Consider the following 16,624-nt stretch of genomic DNA (forward strand, 5'->3'; position numbering starts at 1 on the left):
GACTTCGGTAACAATCATGCGTTACACCTAATGAATGATAATTGTGACCCAGATTAAAACCAACCACACAATATTACTTACATTCTATCTAGATTAGATGTTCCTTCCAGGTCTGGGAATTCCTCAAGATTCTTCACTGAAGAAAGCATTCTGAAAACACAAACAAACAAACAAATTATTGCAACCTGGTTATCTTCAACTTTCTTTCCTTTCTGTCACTCTTGAATTGTGGTGCTCTCTTAAATTGACCGATTGATATATTTCAATCTTTTAACATTGGATGATAAGACTCAATCTAAATAGATGGATTTTTGGATTGACTCTTACATTACACCATCCAATCAAGTGTTACTCCTAATGCAATTTGTTTTGTGCAATTTTACTATTTGTCATGCTGACTCTGGCAGAAAGTAGTAAACCCAGGATTTTTCATAGGGTGGTGGTATGCAACTATAAAGCGGAAAGGGACCAGATGTGAAAAAATGCCTTAAAATCTATAATATCATGATACCACTGGGATTGAAAACATCACTCTATGTACATGTTTCTTATAATTGGCCCCTTACAGCTGTTGATGGCATTTTGGATAAACGAGGACGACACAATTTTCCTCACTTTCAGTTTCCCGCTTTGCTAACTCCAGTCTGATTAGAGTTAGCCAAGCCAAAACGCCATCAACTGGTGGAAGAACCAATAATAAGAAAACTCTATTGCCATTTCTTTTGACTCTTTTATGAAAATTCTGAGATTTTTTGAACTGAACTCTACTCTTTAGCAGAGGCATAAGTATGATCCTAATGAGGTACTCAGCTTTATAAAATAGAGTCACAGTAATAAATTTTACAACATGTTTTTTTTTTCCTTTAAAATTTCAATTTGATAGTAACATCCCCAGCAGATGTTTTACAAAAAAAATATATGGTATAAAATAACATTAAAAACATTTTTGAAAACTTGCTTCATGTTTATAAAACATTTATAAAATGTTGTTGTAGTGTCTTTTCACATGAAACATTTTAAAAACGGAATCATGACCTTTACATTACCCGACATTTGTATGTGATTGAAACATTTTGACCAGAACAAAAACATGTTTATAAGGGGTAAATGTTATTGAAACGTTTTGACCAAAACTAGAACATGTTTGTTACCAGTTTAAAACGTATTAAAAATCTTTTTGAGTTTGCTTGGATGTCTATTCATGATTGTACATCACCCGCCCGCTTCTTTGTGAATATTAACAAAAATGCTTACACATTCAAATTGTATCCAACCTTCTCAATTGTATTCAAACAAGTTCATAATCTTCCTCTGCGACTTTAATCAGGTTCAAATGTTTGAAAAAGTTCCTACAAAATGAAGTGTTAATAACATTCCTAGCAATGAGGCATAAAATGCAAGTGAAGTGCCAAATTTATGAGTAATTAACAAAACACAGGACTGAATTCCCCTGTGTATCAGATACTGTCAACTTTAGACATTTTCATGCTGCATCAGCAATTTTCTTTCACCTGAAATCAAACTTTTTTGCACAAAGATTAAAACAAACAAGATAACTTTTCAGTCTTTTCACTATGCAAGCTTAAGTAGTAAATCTTAAATTGAATTTAAAAGACAAGTTTAGCTGTATATAATTAATAAAACGTAATAATAAGAAACACATTAAAGCTATTAAATTAAATTGCCCTATACATATACATTATTAACAAATAACAAACTAATAATAGGACTACCTCTGACTGATTCAGTCCACTAGTATCCTGCCACAGGTGATTAATGAAAACATACCACATCCTAAATCTAGTATCAACTTACAATTCCTCTAAAGCTGGCAAGTTGGCAAATGCTCTCCTGGCAACTGAGGTGATTGGATTCCCGGTGATGGCCAGTTCTGTCAGTTTAGTTAGTTCGGCAAATGAATTCTCTTGCAATTTGTCGATAGCATTCTTGGATAAAATCCTGTTATAAATTGTCAGATAACAATTATCAACTCGGCTGAACTCGCAGTTATGACATTATATCAAATATTATTTTAATCATTGTTCAATAATATAATATGTTATTAACCTCATTAGGATTCCTCCCCTAATAAGTTTCCCTGTAAACTTTTTAACGGGCACCTGTGTAAGTATCCCCCTATCAATGCACTTTTAAAGTTTGTCTCAAGTTGAGTAATGCAATGTTGGATTTCACAGTGGCAGATTCGAATCGAACATGCTAACCTAATCCTGTGTGGCGTATACACACGCATAAAAGGATAATTGTCCATAACGCTGGCGTCGTAACCGCATAAAGGCACTAATTTGAATCTGCCACTGCATGATCCAACATAATGTTACTTGCGATGAGACACACTATAGAATGATAAAGGGTAAACAAATGTTAGTTGAATCACGGCAATATGTGATGCGATCAAGCAAAATCAGTTGGAACTCAGAAATATTAAATTTTCTGTTTCTTATAAGATAGTAAAAAGCATTTACAGAGCTGCATCTTGCAGAAAACCCCATTGTAATTGAACAACCAGTTCCAAAGATATGAGCAATTATAGAGTTTCCAGAAAAATAGAAAAAAAATCCCCTTTGTATGGTTATATCTCAAAGTCAATTTTTTTCTGATTTCCGACTGATTTTGCTTGATAGCATCACATATCATCTTGTCATATAATCATGATAGAGTTCTAATAGTTGTCACATCTATTAGACAAATATTCTCATGACAAATCTCCAGTTTGACTTACAAAATTTGGTAATTATTTTAGCACCCCTTAAAATTACTTACATAAGTGCCCGGGATGCTGTTGTCGATACAGTATTTCAAATTATGCCCTTGCATTTTTCATGACCAGCAATTAGTACAACTGTTTCCACATACTATATCCAAGTCCCTCTGTACTGGCTCATATCCCAATTTACTTATATTTAGTTGAATAAAGGGAATTTCACTTTTCATGTTACCAATCACATAGATTCATGCATACTTTTGTCAAGATAAGAAAGTATAATAAAAGCCTACTTATTACTTCACAAAAGCAATTCTTTTCAAACTTACAGATTAATCAAATTTGTGTTGTTTTCAAAGGCATAATCTGGAATCTCCACAATGCGATTACTCCCGAGACGTAGACGTTGTAGATTTGAACACAGAGCCAGTGCTCCAGTAGGGATTGATGATAAGCGATTGCCGTCAAGAGAAAGGACTCTCAAATATGGTATGAACTGAAAACTCTTGGGATGCACTGCTTCAATTTGGTTGTCATCTAGGTAACTATAAAGGATCAGAACAAAGAGACATGTGTGAGTAAAGTACAATTCAGACTTCAAATCGCAAAAAAAAATGCGATGCTGAGATGCTTTTTTACATCACAGCATCGCATGATGAAATTAAACTGTACTATAACAATTTATCTGTTGAGTCTGCATCTCCTTTTATGGTTATTCTGCCGACCTTAATTTATCAGCAGCCAATCACAAGGAGGCATGCACAGCTGTGATATCGCGCGATGCGAAGAAAGTTAAACTCTCATCGCCAACAAAATTTCACCGCCACGCTCATAAAAACCTGGCTCAGATTTCATCGCGTAGGGTCCGCAATAGCCGCAGGTGAAGTCAATTTTGAGTACAGTATTTCTGCATTGAAAGCATTTTGCAAGCTTTAAAATGATACCTTATTTGCTAATATTGATCCAGGCATTCATATTTTATAAGTGAAAAAGCATCCCAAATTCCTACTATTTTTCTCATTTTTATGACTATTTTAATAATAGCTATATCTTGAAAAGCACTTTGCTGCAAAGTCCCCGCTTTTGATACGCTACAACGCATATATCATATGAAGTATTATGCGTAGGAATCACTCATCCTATTTGAAAAATATGCCTCAAGTAGATTGTTTGTAATGCCTGCGGAAACTGCCGAAAAACATTGGACTCTACTTCCCATACTATAGATAAAATGCACCAAAGACTTACACTGGTGTGTGAATAACCTCTTTCCATAGAGTATAAACAAAAATAAATCTAGGAAGTAATTTTTCTTTCAATTTGTTTTACCTGGACAAAAATAAGTGAAAAACATGGGAGTCCTTCCCATACTATAGATAAAAGACTCACGTTACACTGGTGTATGATCGTGAATAACCTCTTTCCAAAGAGTACAAACAAGAAAAAAATCAAGGAAGTGATTTTTCTTTCAATTTGTTTTACCTGGACAAAAATAAGCTGATTTATTTTGCCATTTTGGCGGAGAATACAATTATTTATACATCTGTTTAAAGGTAGTGAGTCTTTATTCTTTCAAGCAATTCTTAAGACATTACATTTAGTACAACAGACTCGCTTTTAGCCTTAGACATCATCTTAAATCCACTTAACAAACTACTACTGTACACTAACTGATTTACTGAAGAGCAACTTGCTTCAAAAGCCAGTTTGTTTTTATAGTATTCATGCCCTATTAACACTGGGTATACTGTTCAGCTTGGTCATTCTGAGGGGTCAAAACCCCCGAATTGATTAAATATTTGTTTTGAAAAGGAAATTGTCCGAAAGAGGCGGATGGATATAAGATATCAACAATTTTATTCGGGGTATGCCTCCTCCTGCCACACCCCTGCTTGTGCCCCTGTTGCTAACTTTCTTCCAAGACAGCTGAAGCAGCCAATCAGGAATGCATGATTGGGGTACATGTAATGAAAATGAGTTGTTAGTTTCCATTCTTAAACACTTGAGAACGTTCCTGCAATCTTAATGATTCCTACCCAGCTTTACCCGTGTGATATGACACGCTATCACACGGGTCAGCGCGTGTGCGTCGACGCGATACGCATACTCGCTATTTGGACCAATCGGAGGCACACAGCAACAACGGAACTGCTCGATTTTAAGCCCTAGGTAATTCCTTGCAAAATGTAGGATTTAATTTGATTAAAACTTGTATAATTTTTTTATTTAAATTGAAGTGTTTAAGAACAACTCGGCTTCGCCTCGTTGTTTTACTTAAAATAATGATGTCGCCCGTGTTATATGAGACGATAGATGCACTCCAGGGGCTAAAAACAATACCTTTATTCTCTAAATATTCCACCTGCATGAAATGTTCAATTTCACCAAAATATTCATTATTTTGAATGAATTCACTTTTTCTTTAAACAGATTTAGAGTATCTGCACAAACTCAATTCAGTAAATCCCTCTTATCCTTTCGATGAAAGGAGATTTATAGCATAATGGATATGAAGCATTAGTTTCCAATTGCCCGCCGGCAGAAAATTTTCATTTTGGCCCACATATTCATTATTTTTTTCTTTTAACAGATTTTGAGTATAGGTACATAAAAACATTTTTTTTTTCACTTTTTATGTTCCACGCTGCTAACACGAAAATAAGAAGTTTATAGTTCATGTAAGGACACTATTGTGACTTTAAAATAAAAACAAGGGAATCAGTTCAAAATTGGCAAGGCGAGAAAAAAATCCACTTTTACGGTAATTATTGTAAACATTGGTTAAAACAGTAACATGATTTCTAACTGCTTTAAGATATAATGAAAGCATGTTTTATGCAAATACATCACATGAGACCAGTGCAGTATGATGTTTTACATAATAATGATTCAGAAATAATCAAAAGCAACCTCATCCCGGCCCGGCCTCATCCTTTGTTTTAGGTGTGCAATTGGAAACTAGTGATCCTTTTCCATTAGCCTTATATGTATTGCAAACTTTAACATCACCAATGACATTTTATCAAGACCTATTATTACACTTGATAAAGTTCCCTAACCCTAACCCCCTAAGGGCTTTTCGGCGACGGGAAGGGAAAGAAGGAAAGAATAAAGAGAGAAAAGAAAGAAAGAAGTTGTTTGCTCTGGGTGGGATTCGAACCCGAGACCCCTCGCATGCCAAGCACTCGGTCGGCGACACTTTGCCACAGGTCTTGGGCTTCGCTGGCCAGCGAAACCGTGCCTGTATATCACTTAGGGCGATTGCGTCATCACACCACGTGGGATGCATGCACGAACAGCGCATATACCAAGTAGTATTTTGTAGTATTCAGGCAGGTTAGGGATAAGGAAGCCTATAATGATTTTCTATTAATGACACGTCGACCTAAGAGATCTAGGCCCTTTCCGACGGGAAGGGAAAGAAGGAAAGAATAAAGAGAGAAAAGAAGTTGTTTGCTCTGGGTGGGATTCGAACCCGAGACCCCTCGCATGCCAAGTACTCGGTCGGCAGCACTTTGCCACGGGTCTTGGGCTTCACTGGCCAGCGAAACCGTGCCTGTATATCACTTAGGGCGATTGCGTCATCACACCACGTGGGATGCATGCACAAACAGCGCATATACCAAGTAGTATTTTGTAGTATTCAGGCGGGTTAGGGTTAATATTGCAATTATTTGAAATTAAAACTTTGTTCACAGGACAATAGGCCTATACTACTACTGATATGACACTATTCTCTACATTGTACCATCATTGAATTAACTTACAGGTGAAGCAACTTCTTGAGCCCTTGATGGAAAATTTGAGGCACTTCTTTCAAGGAATTCAACTGCAGTTTTCTGAAAATATAGGAAACATCAATCAAAATGTGAAAACCAGAGAAGACACTCATCTATATGCCCCTATCAGCATGATCAGGCATACTTATAATAACCCACCGCAACTGAATATCAATAACTGGATTTGAATTTTGATTTCGTCTAATTGCATATATTATTAATATCTTTTTTTAATAACTTTCATTTGTATATGAAAGATGAAAACCACCCGCCCCTTACATAACTCAAGACTTAACTGACCTGGAAAAATGATGACCTAAACATAATTATAAGGAAATGAGAGTGGGTCCTAATGGACACTAAAAGTGTCACAAAGTCTGGACCATTTTAACAATACTGGATGGACGTAAATATGGACAATAGAGACTTTTATTTCTTTACCATAAGAATACAATGTTTGTTTTCAATAATAATAGAAAAGAACAAAATAATTATGAAGAATGGTAAGCCAGTTTCTCCTTTTTCTTTTTCTTCAGTTTTTTTAGGGTTTGTCAAACAAACAACAACAATGACAACGACAAAAAGCATCAATATCATTAGTTTAGTCATGGTTCAATTTGACAGGGAGAAGGCCTATACTTACAATTCTTGCAGTTCTTCTAAACCTTCAAGAACACCTGGATCAAGAATCTCTATACCACTGTTGGATATAACTCTGAAAAAAGCAAAACATTTATGATTTAAAAAAATTAACCTGTCAAGAGTGAAAACCCAAAACAAAGAAATACAAAAGAAACGAAAAAAAGTAGTTTTGTAGAGTATTGTTTAAGGTAAAGGCTATTATAGGAAGCTATTATAAACCACTCAGTATATATCACTTTATGTTCTAGTTAATATACCATCCAAGACATTGAACCCAGAGAATGTATCTTATACTTCCCACAATGCATTTCTCTCATTTCAATTTTCTGCACTAATTTGCTATCTAGTGCAATAGGACGATAATGACAAAAAGCATAAACAGAGTACATCCAGATCTTGCAAGATATGTTTATTTCTTGACTATCAACCCATGCTTAGGCAGCCTATTCTCAGCATGCTATAATGGGATGATGCATCATATTGCAAAGGATTCTGGGATGGGTAAGATATCATCTCCACATTGAACCTATATCGATACAAGCAGCAATTGAAATGATATATAACAGATGAGTTGGTTATGGATGATAGAGGAGTGTTTCCGAATGTCAGATGCTATACATCAACACTCACGTCATGCTCCTCTTACCGCTCACATGCTATAATCACCAGAGTTAAATGGCCATAACGGCCAGGTTGCTTCAGCTGCTGATGAATCCATGATATAGAGATACATTGGTCTTATGCAACATTGTTTACTGTTTGTCCACTCTCTTCTCAACTTTTCTCCTGTCCTATTTCACTTTCTTCTTATGTTCTTCATTCCTTCCTATCAGTATCCTTTCCTATTTTCTGTTCATTTTGTTTCTATATAATAATGCTGCTTTAATTTCCCTCTTCCTTATTCTTTTTCATTCTTTTGCTTTCCTTTTTCTTTATTGCTCTTTCGCCTTTATCATTGGACAATCATCAATCCATCATTGGTTAAAATTTACTTGAAACACATGTATACACCCAAACACAATTTTTCAGTTTGGCCAACATAAACTCAGCATATGGAACACCCGTTCATTTCAGACCATACCTGTCATGATTGAGTCTGGAATAAGTTCCAATACACATCCATAATATATAAACTGAGCTCAAAAAGAAACTTATAATTTTTTACAACTTGTGAATCACAAGGTCATATCTTAAAATACTGTCAATCAAAATGAACCCAAATTACACACAGGATTACCTTAATACTCTATTCAAAAAACATGTCAGTAACCAAGCAGTTATCCAACTGACACAACAGCAAAATGCACTGTCATGGGACAGCTTCCTGGACTTCCTTCACTTTCACAGCCCAACATTTGGCACCCAGGACAAAAAATATGTGAGAATGCACACAAGATCCTTGCACAGATGATAAAACGGTGCTGCTTTCTGCTTTTCATACACTTTTTTCATGAAACAGGGCTGGGCTGTGAATGTGGTCCAGGAAGCTGTCCCATGTCAGTGCATTTTGCTGTTGTGTCAATTGGATAACTGCCTGGTTACTGACATGTGTTAAGAGTAGAGTATTGAAGTATATCTGTGTGTAATTTTGGTTCAATTTGATGGACAGGATTTCAAGATATGACCTTGTGAAAAATTATAAGTTTCTTTTTGAGCTCAGTTTAAGTTTGACTCTTAAGATCTACGTACATGATGTAGGTAGGTAGCAGTCTGAAATTTGTCACATTCCTTCTTGTTTTGTTCCCTTCTGTCTTTCTTACTTTCTTTTATTTTCTTTTTTTCACCATTTTTCATTTACCTCAGTCCTTTCTTCCATTCATCATCTTCCCGTCTAGTCTACCCTCCATGTTTCCATTTAGTCATCTTTTCTATTTTTCTTCCTCTGATTATTCCTCCACTTTCTATCTTTCTGGTTGCATTCTTAATCAGGGAGGGGTAAGGTCTATACAAGATAGCTAGAGGTTCCAGCACTTTTGTATGATGAATGTACAGGTGGAACCAGTTTACACATGTGACATTATACTCCCACACAGATTTGGCTTTATATAGTTAAGCAGAACAGGTTGAATTCATTTCACAGTCTGTAAAATAGACTATTAATAACACTATACAGCGATACACCCCCTAAAAATGCTTTCAGTAAACCTTCTGTCAGAGTGGGAATACAAGAAGACTTGATTTTGAACCAATCAGTATCATTTGTAGAGCTGAAAAGGATTTAGCTTTTATCTTGAAACTGTATTCTAATTGGTCATTCAACTAAGATGAATCAAAATAATGCTGTAAGGCAGGCAGTAGTAGTTCTCAGGGTGGGGCGGGGGACGGGGTAAGGTTTGCTCAGGTACCGGGGTACCTATTATAGAAGTTCTTGGATCATGATTCCCTTCAAAATGACTTTGTGAAGACGTAACAATTGGCAATTATTTTCACTGTGCATGTAATTCGGTATGTGACATGTTGTGATCCACAAAGTTATAAATTTGAAAATTTAGTTATTACCATTACTAAGTTGTTCAGTACTTTGCTTATATACCATGTTGCTAGGTTGCAAAGTTATGAACTTTTAATAATCCATTTGCCTAACATTTTTAGGGTTTTTTTTTGCTCAGGCTTTGGTCTGATTACATTGATCAGAGTGTGTCACATGCCATGTTGACATATGAAGCATCTTCCTGTGTTATTATTCTAATAACAGATAGTTTTAAATAGGAATAGATAGCTATTTTCCCTGCATGCTAGTGTGCCTGCCTGCAGTGTTTATGCATTCCTTGTGTTAGAAAGCTTCTGGATACTTTGCCGGTCAGCTGTCACAGATCGGAGGAACGCAATAGCCAAAAATATGATTTGAGTTTCAAAGATAATGAGCTATTCCAGTTGAAATCCATACACCCTCTATGGAAGATATGACCTTAATTTCCACACAGGGAGTGTGAATTTCAAATGGGGTTACCTGAATAGGTGATTCCATTTGAAGTCTACACCCCCTGTGTGGGAGAATAAGATCAGGCAGTCTTCTTCTATGGTGTGTATGGAGGATTTCAACTGCCCATTGCTGATTTGGGAGATGACCTTCACTGCTGCATGGTTTATAGCATCTTCGATATAGACTACGTGCAACACGAGTTATAAGAAAATTCAGGACAAGTTATTGACCTTTATTTAAGTATATTTAAAAAGTTGTTGTACAAAGATTTGTGTTTTGTGTTTGCTGAGCTATACTTGTTGGGCCACCAGTCCATCACGTCAATTCCTCACCAATAGAGCAACAAACCGTGCATAATATTTTGACCCACATTTTGTATAACTCTTTAGAGATGTACGCAAGGTCAAAAAGGCTCGTGTGGTCAACTTTCTATTCACGCTATACTGATACAAACAAACATGCCCAATCCAACTGAGATTCACTATTTACTCATTATTCCAACCCGCCGGCCCGCAGTAAATGGCTGCAGGGTTGTTATTTGGTAGTTTCAAGGCAACTTACATCGTCGTTTTGGTCCATATGTATTGACACACGGTGTCTTCAGCCTGAAGGGCTTGAACTCTTTATGAAACCCTAGTGGAGGGTCGGGAGGGATGTCACCCCGCCTGGCTGCATGACCACCAGCCTTGAGTGTCTGCAAATGAGTTATTTACTTGTAATGGACATAGTGTAGAGCAGTAGTGTTGCCCGTTTTCTAAACTGGCATCCGTTGAAAGTACAGCCTTCCTTGACTATTGTTTTCTCTTCTTTCCGTGACACACACACACCCCCCTACTTGCACAGACAGGCAAACAAGGATCTCAGTGAGGACTTAACTTTATCACATGTAACCATACCATGGACCTAACCAAAAACACACATGATCCATACTATCCAACAGCGATCTTCCTATTATGCCCCTCAAGTGTGGACCTGTGGCAAAAGTATTTTTATGTTATTTGTGATCTTCTGAATAGAGTCATTTCGCCAAGGACCTCGGTTGTTGTGTGTCCATGTTTATTCTCTATGCTCCCTGTGTTTTGGATGGCTATACAAATGCACACCACCTTAATTATGACCATTCAAAGACATTTACACACCCTGTCACAACCGCATTAAAGAGATTTATAATACTGTATTCACACATTATAGAAGAAGAAGACGAAGAAGAAATCTACAAAATTGCTACAAAATTGGTCCTCATACTCATGGTATGCGGGCAAGCAAATCCTCATTCTAAAGTAGCCCAAAATCATTGCTAAGCTGGCAACACTGGTTTCCAGAGGTATAACCGGAGGTGGAAAAGAAAAGTACATAACAAACTACAGGTGGAAATATTTTGAAGCCAATTAGCATACGTCCTAGCTATTCCTGAGATTGAATTACTTCATCATAATAATAAGCATCTCGGGATACGATTATAGCATTTAAATAGTATTAAAAATACCAATATTAATTATCCCAAGTATTTCATTAAAATATATTTCAGAAAGAGAGCTCCAAAGGGCAGAATGTCAGTCACAGATAACTTCATTAATTCTATATCACACAATAAAAGATTATAGGAATTATTATAATTTAGTATCTATTATTATTATTCTACTAGCATAGATGATAGGCAGGCTCAGTATTTTGTGAAGTTGATGCGATGCTGCGCTTCCATTGCTGCACCCTTCTAGCATTTTTGCACATTATAAAGACAAGATAATGTTTTGCGATCTCTCAATATTTAAAAATTAACTTAAGCCTTTTGAATGATGATAGGACATTGGACAAAATAGTGATGGTGGTCTCAGATAGGTCGTCCAAAGCATCAGTAATGATCTCCTGTACTTGTGTACTTTGGTAATATTTGCTTGTGTGCATTGTATACCTAACTCCACTGTCTACATTAGTACCCAATTTCAACCACCGTTTATCAGTGGGAGCTGGTGGCCTAATAGTGAGGGGATTCGTAAAGTGATTGGAAGGTTGCGCTTTTTTTCTTCAAGTTGGGTTGTGTGCCGGTTGGGATTTGTGTTTATTTGCTGTCTTGTTTTATAACACTTTGGGTTGGTAAACTGTTCTTTCTTTCTGATATGGGTATAGTGAACATCACCCATAGTCTTTTCCTAAAAGCATGCACATATTTTGGGGGTGGCTTTGGGGGCGCGAGCCCCCGGTAAAAGAAGGGGTGGCAAAGAAGAAGGGGTGGTGGAAGATAAAGGGGCGGCAAGAAGAATTATTAATGAAAAAGGGCGTAAAATTATTGAAAATTAATGTAACTACCAACAGTGTCACAGCTCGAGTCGAAATGAAATTGGTGAAAAGTTTTTTGTTCCTACCTCCCCCCACTTTCAAGAGCCATCCTGGCTGGAAAAAATTTGGATCAACCTTTTTGGGCTGTTGCTGTTAAGGGCGGCAAAATTTACCTTTTCTTTAGCCCCCAGCCATGATACGCTACTGAAAATGTACTCCTTACACAACAATGTCCTTTTATGATGCTATAAAAAGAGACTAACCTGGGAAGTTTCACACAGCCCGATTAATGTGAAGCGCAAAATGTCAACCGTTATAATAGAAAAGTAAAAAAATAGATTTTGTTCTTGCTCAATGTAAATAGATATAGCAGTATTATTTTGTTTGAATTACTGCCATCAGGTTGTTATTTTACCTCTTTCTTCGTCTCTATGCATATATAGAAGAAGGAAATTGGACTAAGTAGAACTACAGAGAACAAGTGGTCACAATCCATTTAGTGCTACCAAATATTGACTCGGCCAAACCGAAGCTGTATCATGTATGTAGCTGCCCACTGAGCATTACGTATGACAGGAGAAAATTGTATTCTTCTTTGATATATTGTATGATATAATTAACAGAGTGCAGTGCATTTAGTAAAGTACGATTAATTTGACAAATGCACTTGCAGCGTGATGCAGGGGCGTAGCAAGCGGGGGACAGGGTGGACGAAGTCCATGGGCCCAAGGGTTAGGGGGCCCCGAGTACAAAAGTGAAAATTAAATAAGGGCTGATAATGGAGAGCAGGGTCGGATTTACCAATGGGCCAGATGGGCCCGGGTCCAACAAGAGCACCAATGGTGCTGTAGCTCATTTTCCCTAATTAAATATGCAAATTAGCTAATTAATATGCTTAACATTTGAGTATTTTTTGTTTATATCAGTTACTTTGTACCAAGTTTTGAATTTCTATGATCTTCACACAAAAACCGATTACACCTGTCTCACCTTAATATAAAGCAGGGCCAAATTTTTACGAGCTGCATAGTCAATAAGATAACAATATTGTTAATTGGACCACTATAGTACTTATCTTGGAGACAAACAACTGGGTGAGAAGGGAAAACAAGAAACAATTATATTGAGGGTTTAGGACCATACACTGCAAACCCAAAGTGCTTATATTTCAGCAGATCCTCTAAAATTGGTTTGGCAGTAACAATGAGGTATTAATTACTAAATATAGGCACAAATTTAGACCACTATTTGGGGAGTATACAATCCAGAAGATTAGACCTCAAATGTAGTCTGATAAATAGACTCAAAATTAGACACTATAAGCCCAAAACAGCATAGGGTGCATTTTACACATGGGTGGTTCTGGAATAAGAAGCAAACATGGGTAACATTATGGGCTCTTATAAATCATTGCAAAGGAGCAATTTCCAGTTCAGTGAATTGCTAGCAAACAATAAGCATAAATTGCCATATGCATCTTTCTTATGACCCCAATGTTTTTTGGCCAAAATTGTAAAATTTTCCGCGCTTTGCGCACATTCAAATAACAAAATTCATATTGATCGGTGACTAAATCTTATAGTCTGATTTTTTTTCGCGTGCTTTGCGCGCAAAGGTCCTAGTAACATCGAAACAAAATATGTTAGTCCCCTCTCAGTATATTGTATGTAAACCAAAACTTGGCCACTATTACTTGAGTGCACGTACATGCCTTCCTCGGCACATGATTTTTGGCCTGGCCCAGTGTCCCCATAAGGAAAATTCCGCCCCGGTTAAAAGGGACCCGTGCTGGTCCTTGTCCATGGGCCCCTGATGCTCTTACTTACGCCCTGGTGATTACACTTCAAAGTGCATCAGTCATCATAAAACATATTATGTTATTAACATCTGTATTAATAATTATTCAAGTTTGAAAATTTAGGCAATATAAATTCAATTAAAATGCTGTTTTGCCAATGAACTTTCTGGAATCAAAAGTATCTAGTGTGTCATCATGTTCATAGCAAGGCTAGCACTAATTACGTGTTCAGTATACTGTACCATGATGACAATCTAACTCCTAACTCCACCACTGCTCGGTCGCGCGCTTCGCGCTCGCTATCAGGTGTCGCGATCAGAGGGAACTGAGCCAGTTCTAAGTAAGGCCATTGACATGAAGCCTTGATTCAGTATTCCACAAAATCAATCACTGCAACTACATTGACTCTTGATATTTATGTAAATGTTTCAGTTATTTGCAATATTTTGAGTTTCTAAACAACTGATTGGATTTTGAATGTACATCACATCATGAACTTGAAAACAATAATTTGAAATTAAAAAACAAAAAACAACTGGTTATATGAGATCCTTTACTTCAACAACATTTTACACCCAAGTTTTGATAAGCAAATTTTAGTCTAGACAGATTATTTTGACGTAACAACAAGTTGTGAATGTTAAGGTTTGCATTTTATTTTGTTTATTTTGTTTGTTATATTGTTTCATTCTACTCACAGTTCTTTGAGAGCAGGTAGATGGCTGAAAGCTCCTGCTGGCAAGGTAAATAGAGGGTTGTCGCTTAAATTCCTGAAAGATACAACAAAACAACAACGCATTCAAACATAATGAGAATAAAAGTACATGTTGCATGTATGCATCCTACCTTGTTAATTTTCATTCTACCACAGTCAGTACAATATGTAGCATGCATTTTACACGCTTAATTGATAAGTCTAGCTTCAAATTTGCACCGATAGCTTCGGGGGGGGGGGGCACTCCCATATATTGACATGCGTCATGTGCCCATGAAAAGACCCCGGTATTTTTGGCAAATCCTACACCCAATGACCCAGTTTTTTAGTAGCCTACACTGAATGACCCCCTTTCTTGAACAATAATTAGTCCTCAAAATTGAAATTTCGCGCATTTTAAACAAAATTGACTAAATTCGTCGCTGTTTTGGCATACTGTTGTATGACGAAAAATGCCGTTTTGAGAAAATCGCATGATGAGACTGGCTAAATAAGCTGTATTTTTGCCGGAAAGGGTCCAAAAATTGGCAGTCGATGTGCGCCAGCTTGGAAAATAGCTCGAAATAGACTTCCTCGTCAGTCGTTCAAGACTGAGGAACTAAGACTAATAATAAATTAACCAATCAAATTTTGCGCACTCAAATGCCCTAGCAACTGTCAATCAAATACAGGATAAGTCCTTTTGACCAATAAAGCAGTAATGCGCATCATAGCCGTTCACAAGTACGTAAGTTTTAGGCTGCGCACTCAAATGCATAGCAACTGGCATAGCAACTGTCAATCAATGTCAATCAAACTGCCGGCGAAGTGACTTCACTTTTTATACAGGGATTGAATAAGAGTGTCACGGCCCTGACTATGCCAAAACAGCGACGAATTGTCCTGTTCATCCTCTACAAGAAAGAACAAGTGGAGGAGCATCATTATTTTTTCTCACAGAGAAAAAATAACATGTTATAATTCTACATAACAATCTCAAAGTTAGAGCCCTTGGCAAACCCGTTATTATTTCCTTAATCTTCAAGTTTTAAATAACTAAATTAATAAAGATATCCTGATGAAATAATAATAGATCTTGACCTGTATTTAAAAGTGGGTGATACTACTGACAGCCTCATCTCCCGCCCTTACTTTACCCCACAGCAGCTGAAGGGAGTATCCCATCATGCATTGCAGTCTATCTGCTTGCTCCATAGCAAATACATACAAAATAGAAGTAACAGCTGCTTAAATATTGAGAGCTATGGATAGTTTCACAATACTTTAAAGATCATATTTTTTCAAAAGTCTATAAGCTCCTCTGATATAAGCGAGTAATAATTGAATGTTGAAGTGAGGGATTTTGTGTACACTTTCTATGGCAAGTGCAGTTCTACTATGGTACCGCAGAGCATGATGGGATACACCTATTAGCTGCTGTGACTTTACCCTATCAAAATGCAGATTTTGATATCAGCTATAAAGGCTCATGACTCCAATGTCAATGATTAGGAAGTAGAGAGAACAATCCAATCAACCCAATCCTAACCCTAGAAGACAACCCTACTCATAATGCCTTGGAATGGCAATCATATGGATACTGAGAAATAGGATATTCCAGTTGAAATCCATACGCCCCCTATGAAAGACATAACCTTAATCTTCCACACAGGGAGTGTAGATTTCAAATAGGGTTACCTGAATGGATTTCAACTGTAGTAGTCCAATGCTGACAATAATTTCACTCAGTCCTAATAAACATATAATTTAGGCAGAGACATGTTCACCC

General features: G+C 36.8%; 1 protein-coding gene across 1 annotated transcript in view; it reads right to left on the bottom strand.

The window, feature by feature from the left end:
- LOC140154172 (uncharacterized) overlaps positions 1-16,624 on the bottom strand; it is an 85,242-nt gene that overhangs the window by 21,463 nt on the left and 47,155 nt on the right. The window contains exons 2-7 of the mRNA XM_072176780.1: positions 14,840-14,911; positions 7,145-7,216; positions 6,490-6,561; positions 3,052-3,267; positions 1,816-1,959; positions 82-150 (exon numbers count right to left, since the gene is read on the bottom strand). Coding sequence (XP_072032881.1) covers positions 82-150; positions 1,816-1,959; positions 3,052-3,267; positions 6,490-6,561; positions 7,145-7,216; positions 14,840-14,911 — 645 coding nt within the window. The remainder of the gene's footprint in view (positions 1-81; positions 151-1,815; positions 1,960-3,051; positions 3,268-6,489; positions 6,562-7,144; positions 7,217-14,839; positions 14,912-16,624) is intronic.

Source organism: Amphiura filiformis, chromosome 6, assembly GCF_039555335.1.
Source record: "Amphiura filiformis chromosome 6, Afil_fr2py, whole genome shotgun sequence".
NCBI lineage: Eukaryota > Metazoa > Echinodermata > Ophiuroidea > Amphilepidida > Amphiuridae > Amphiura > Amphiura filiformis.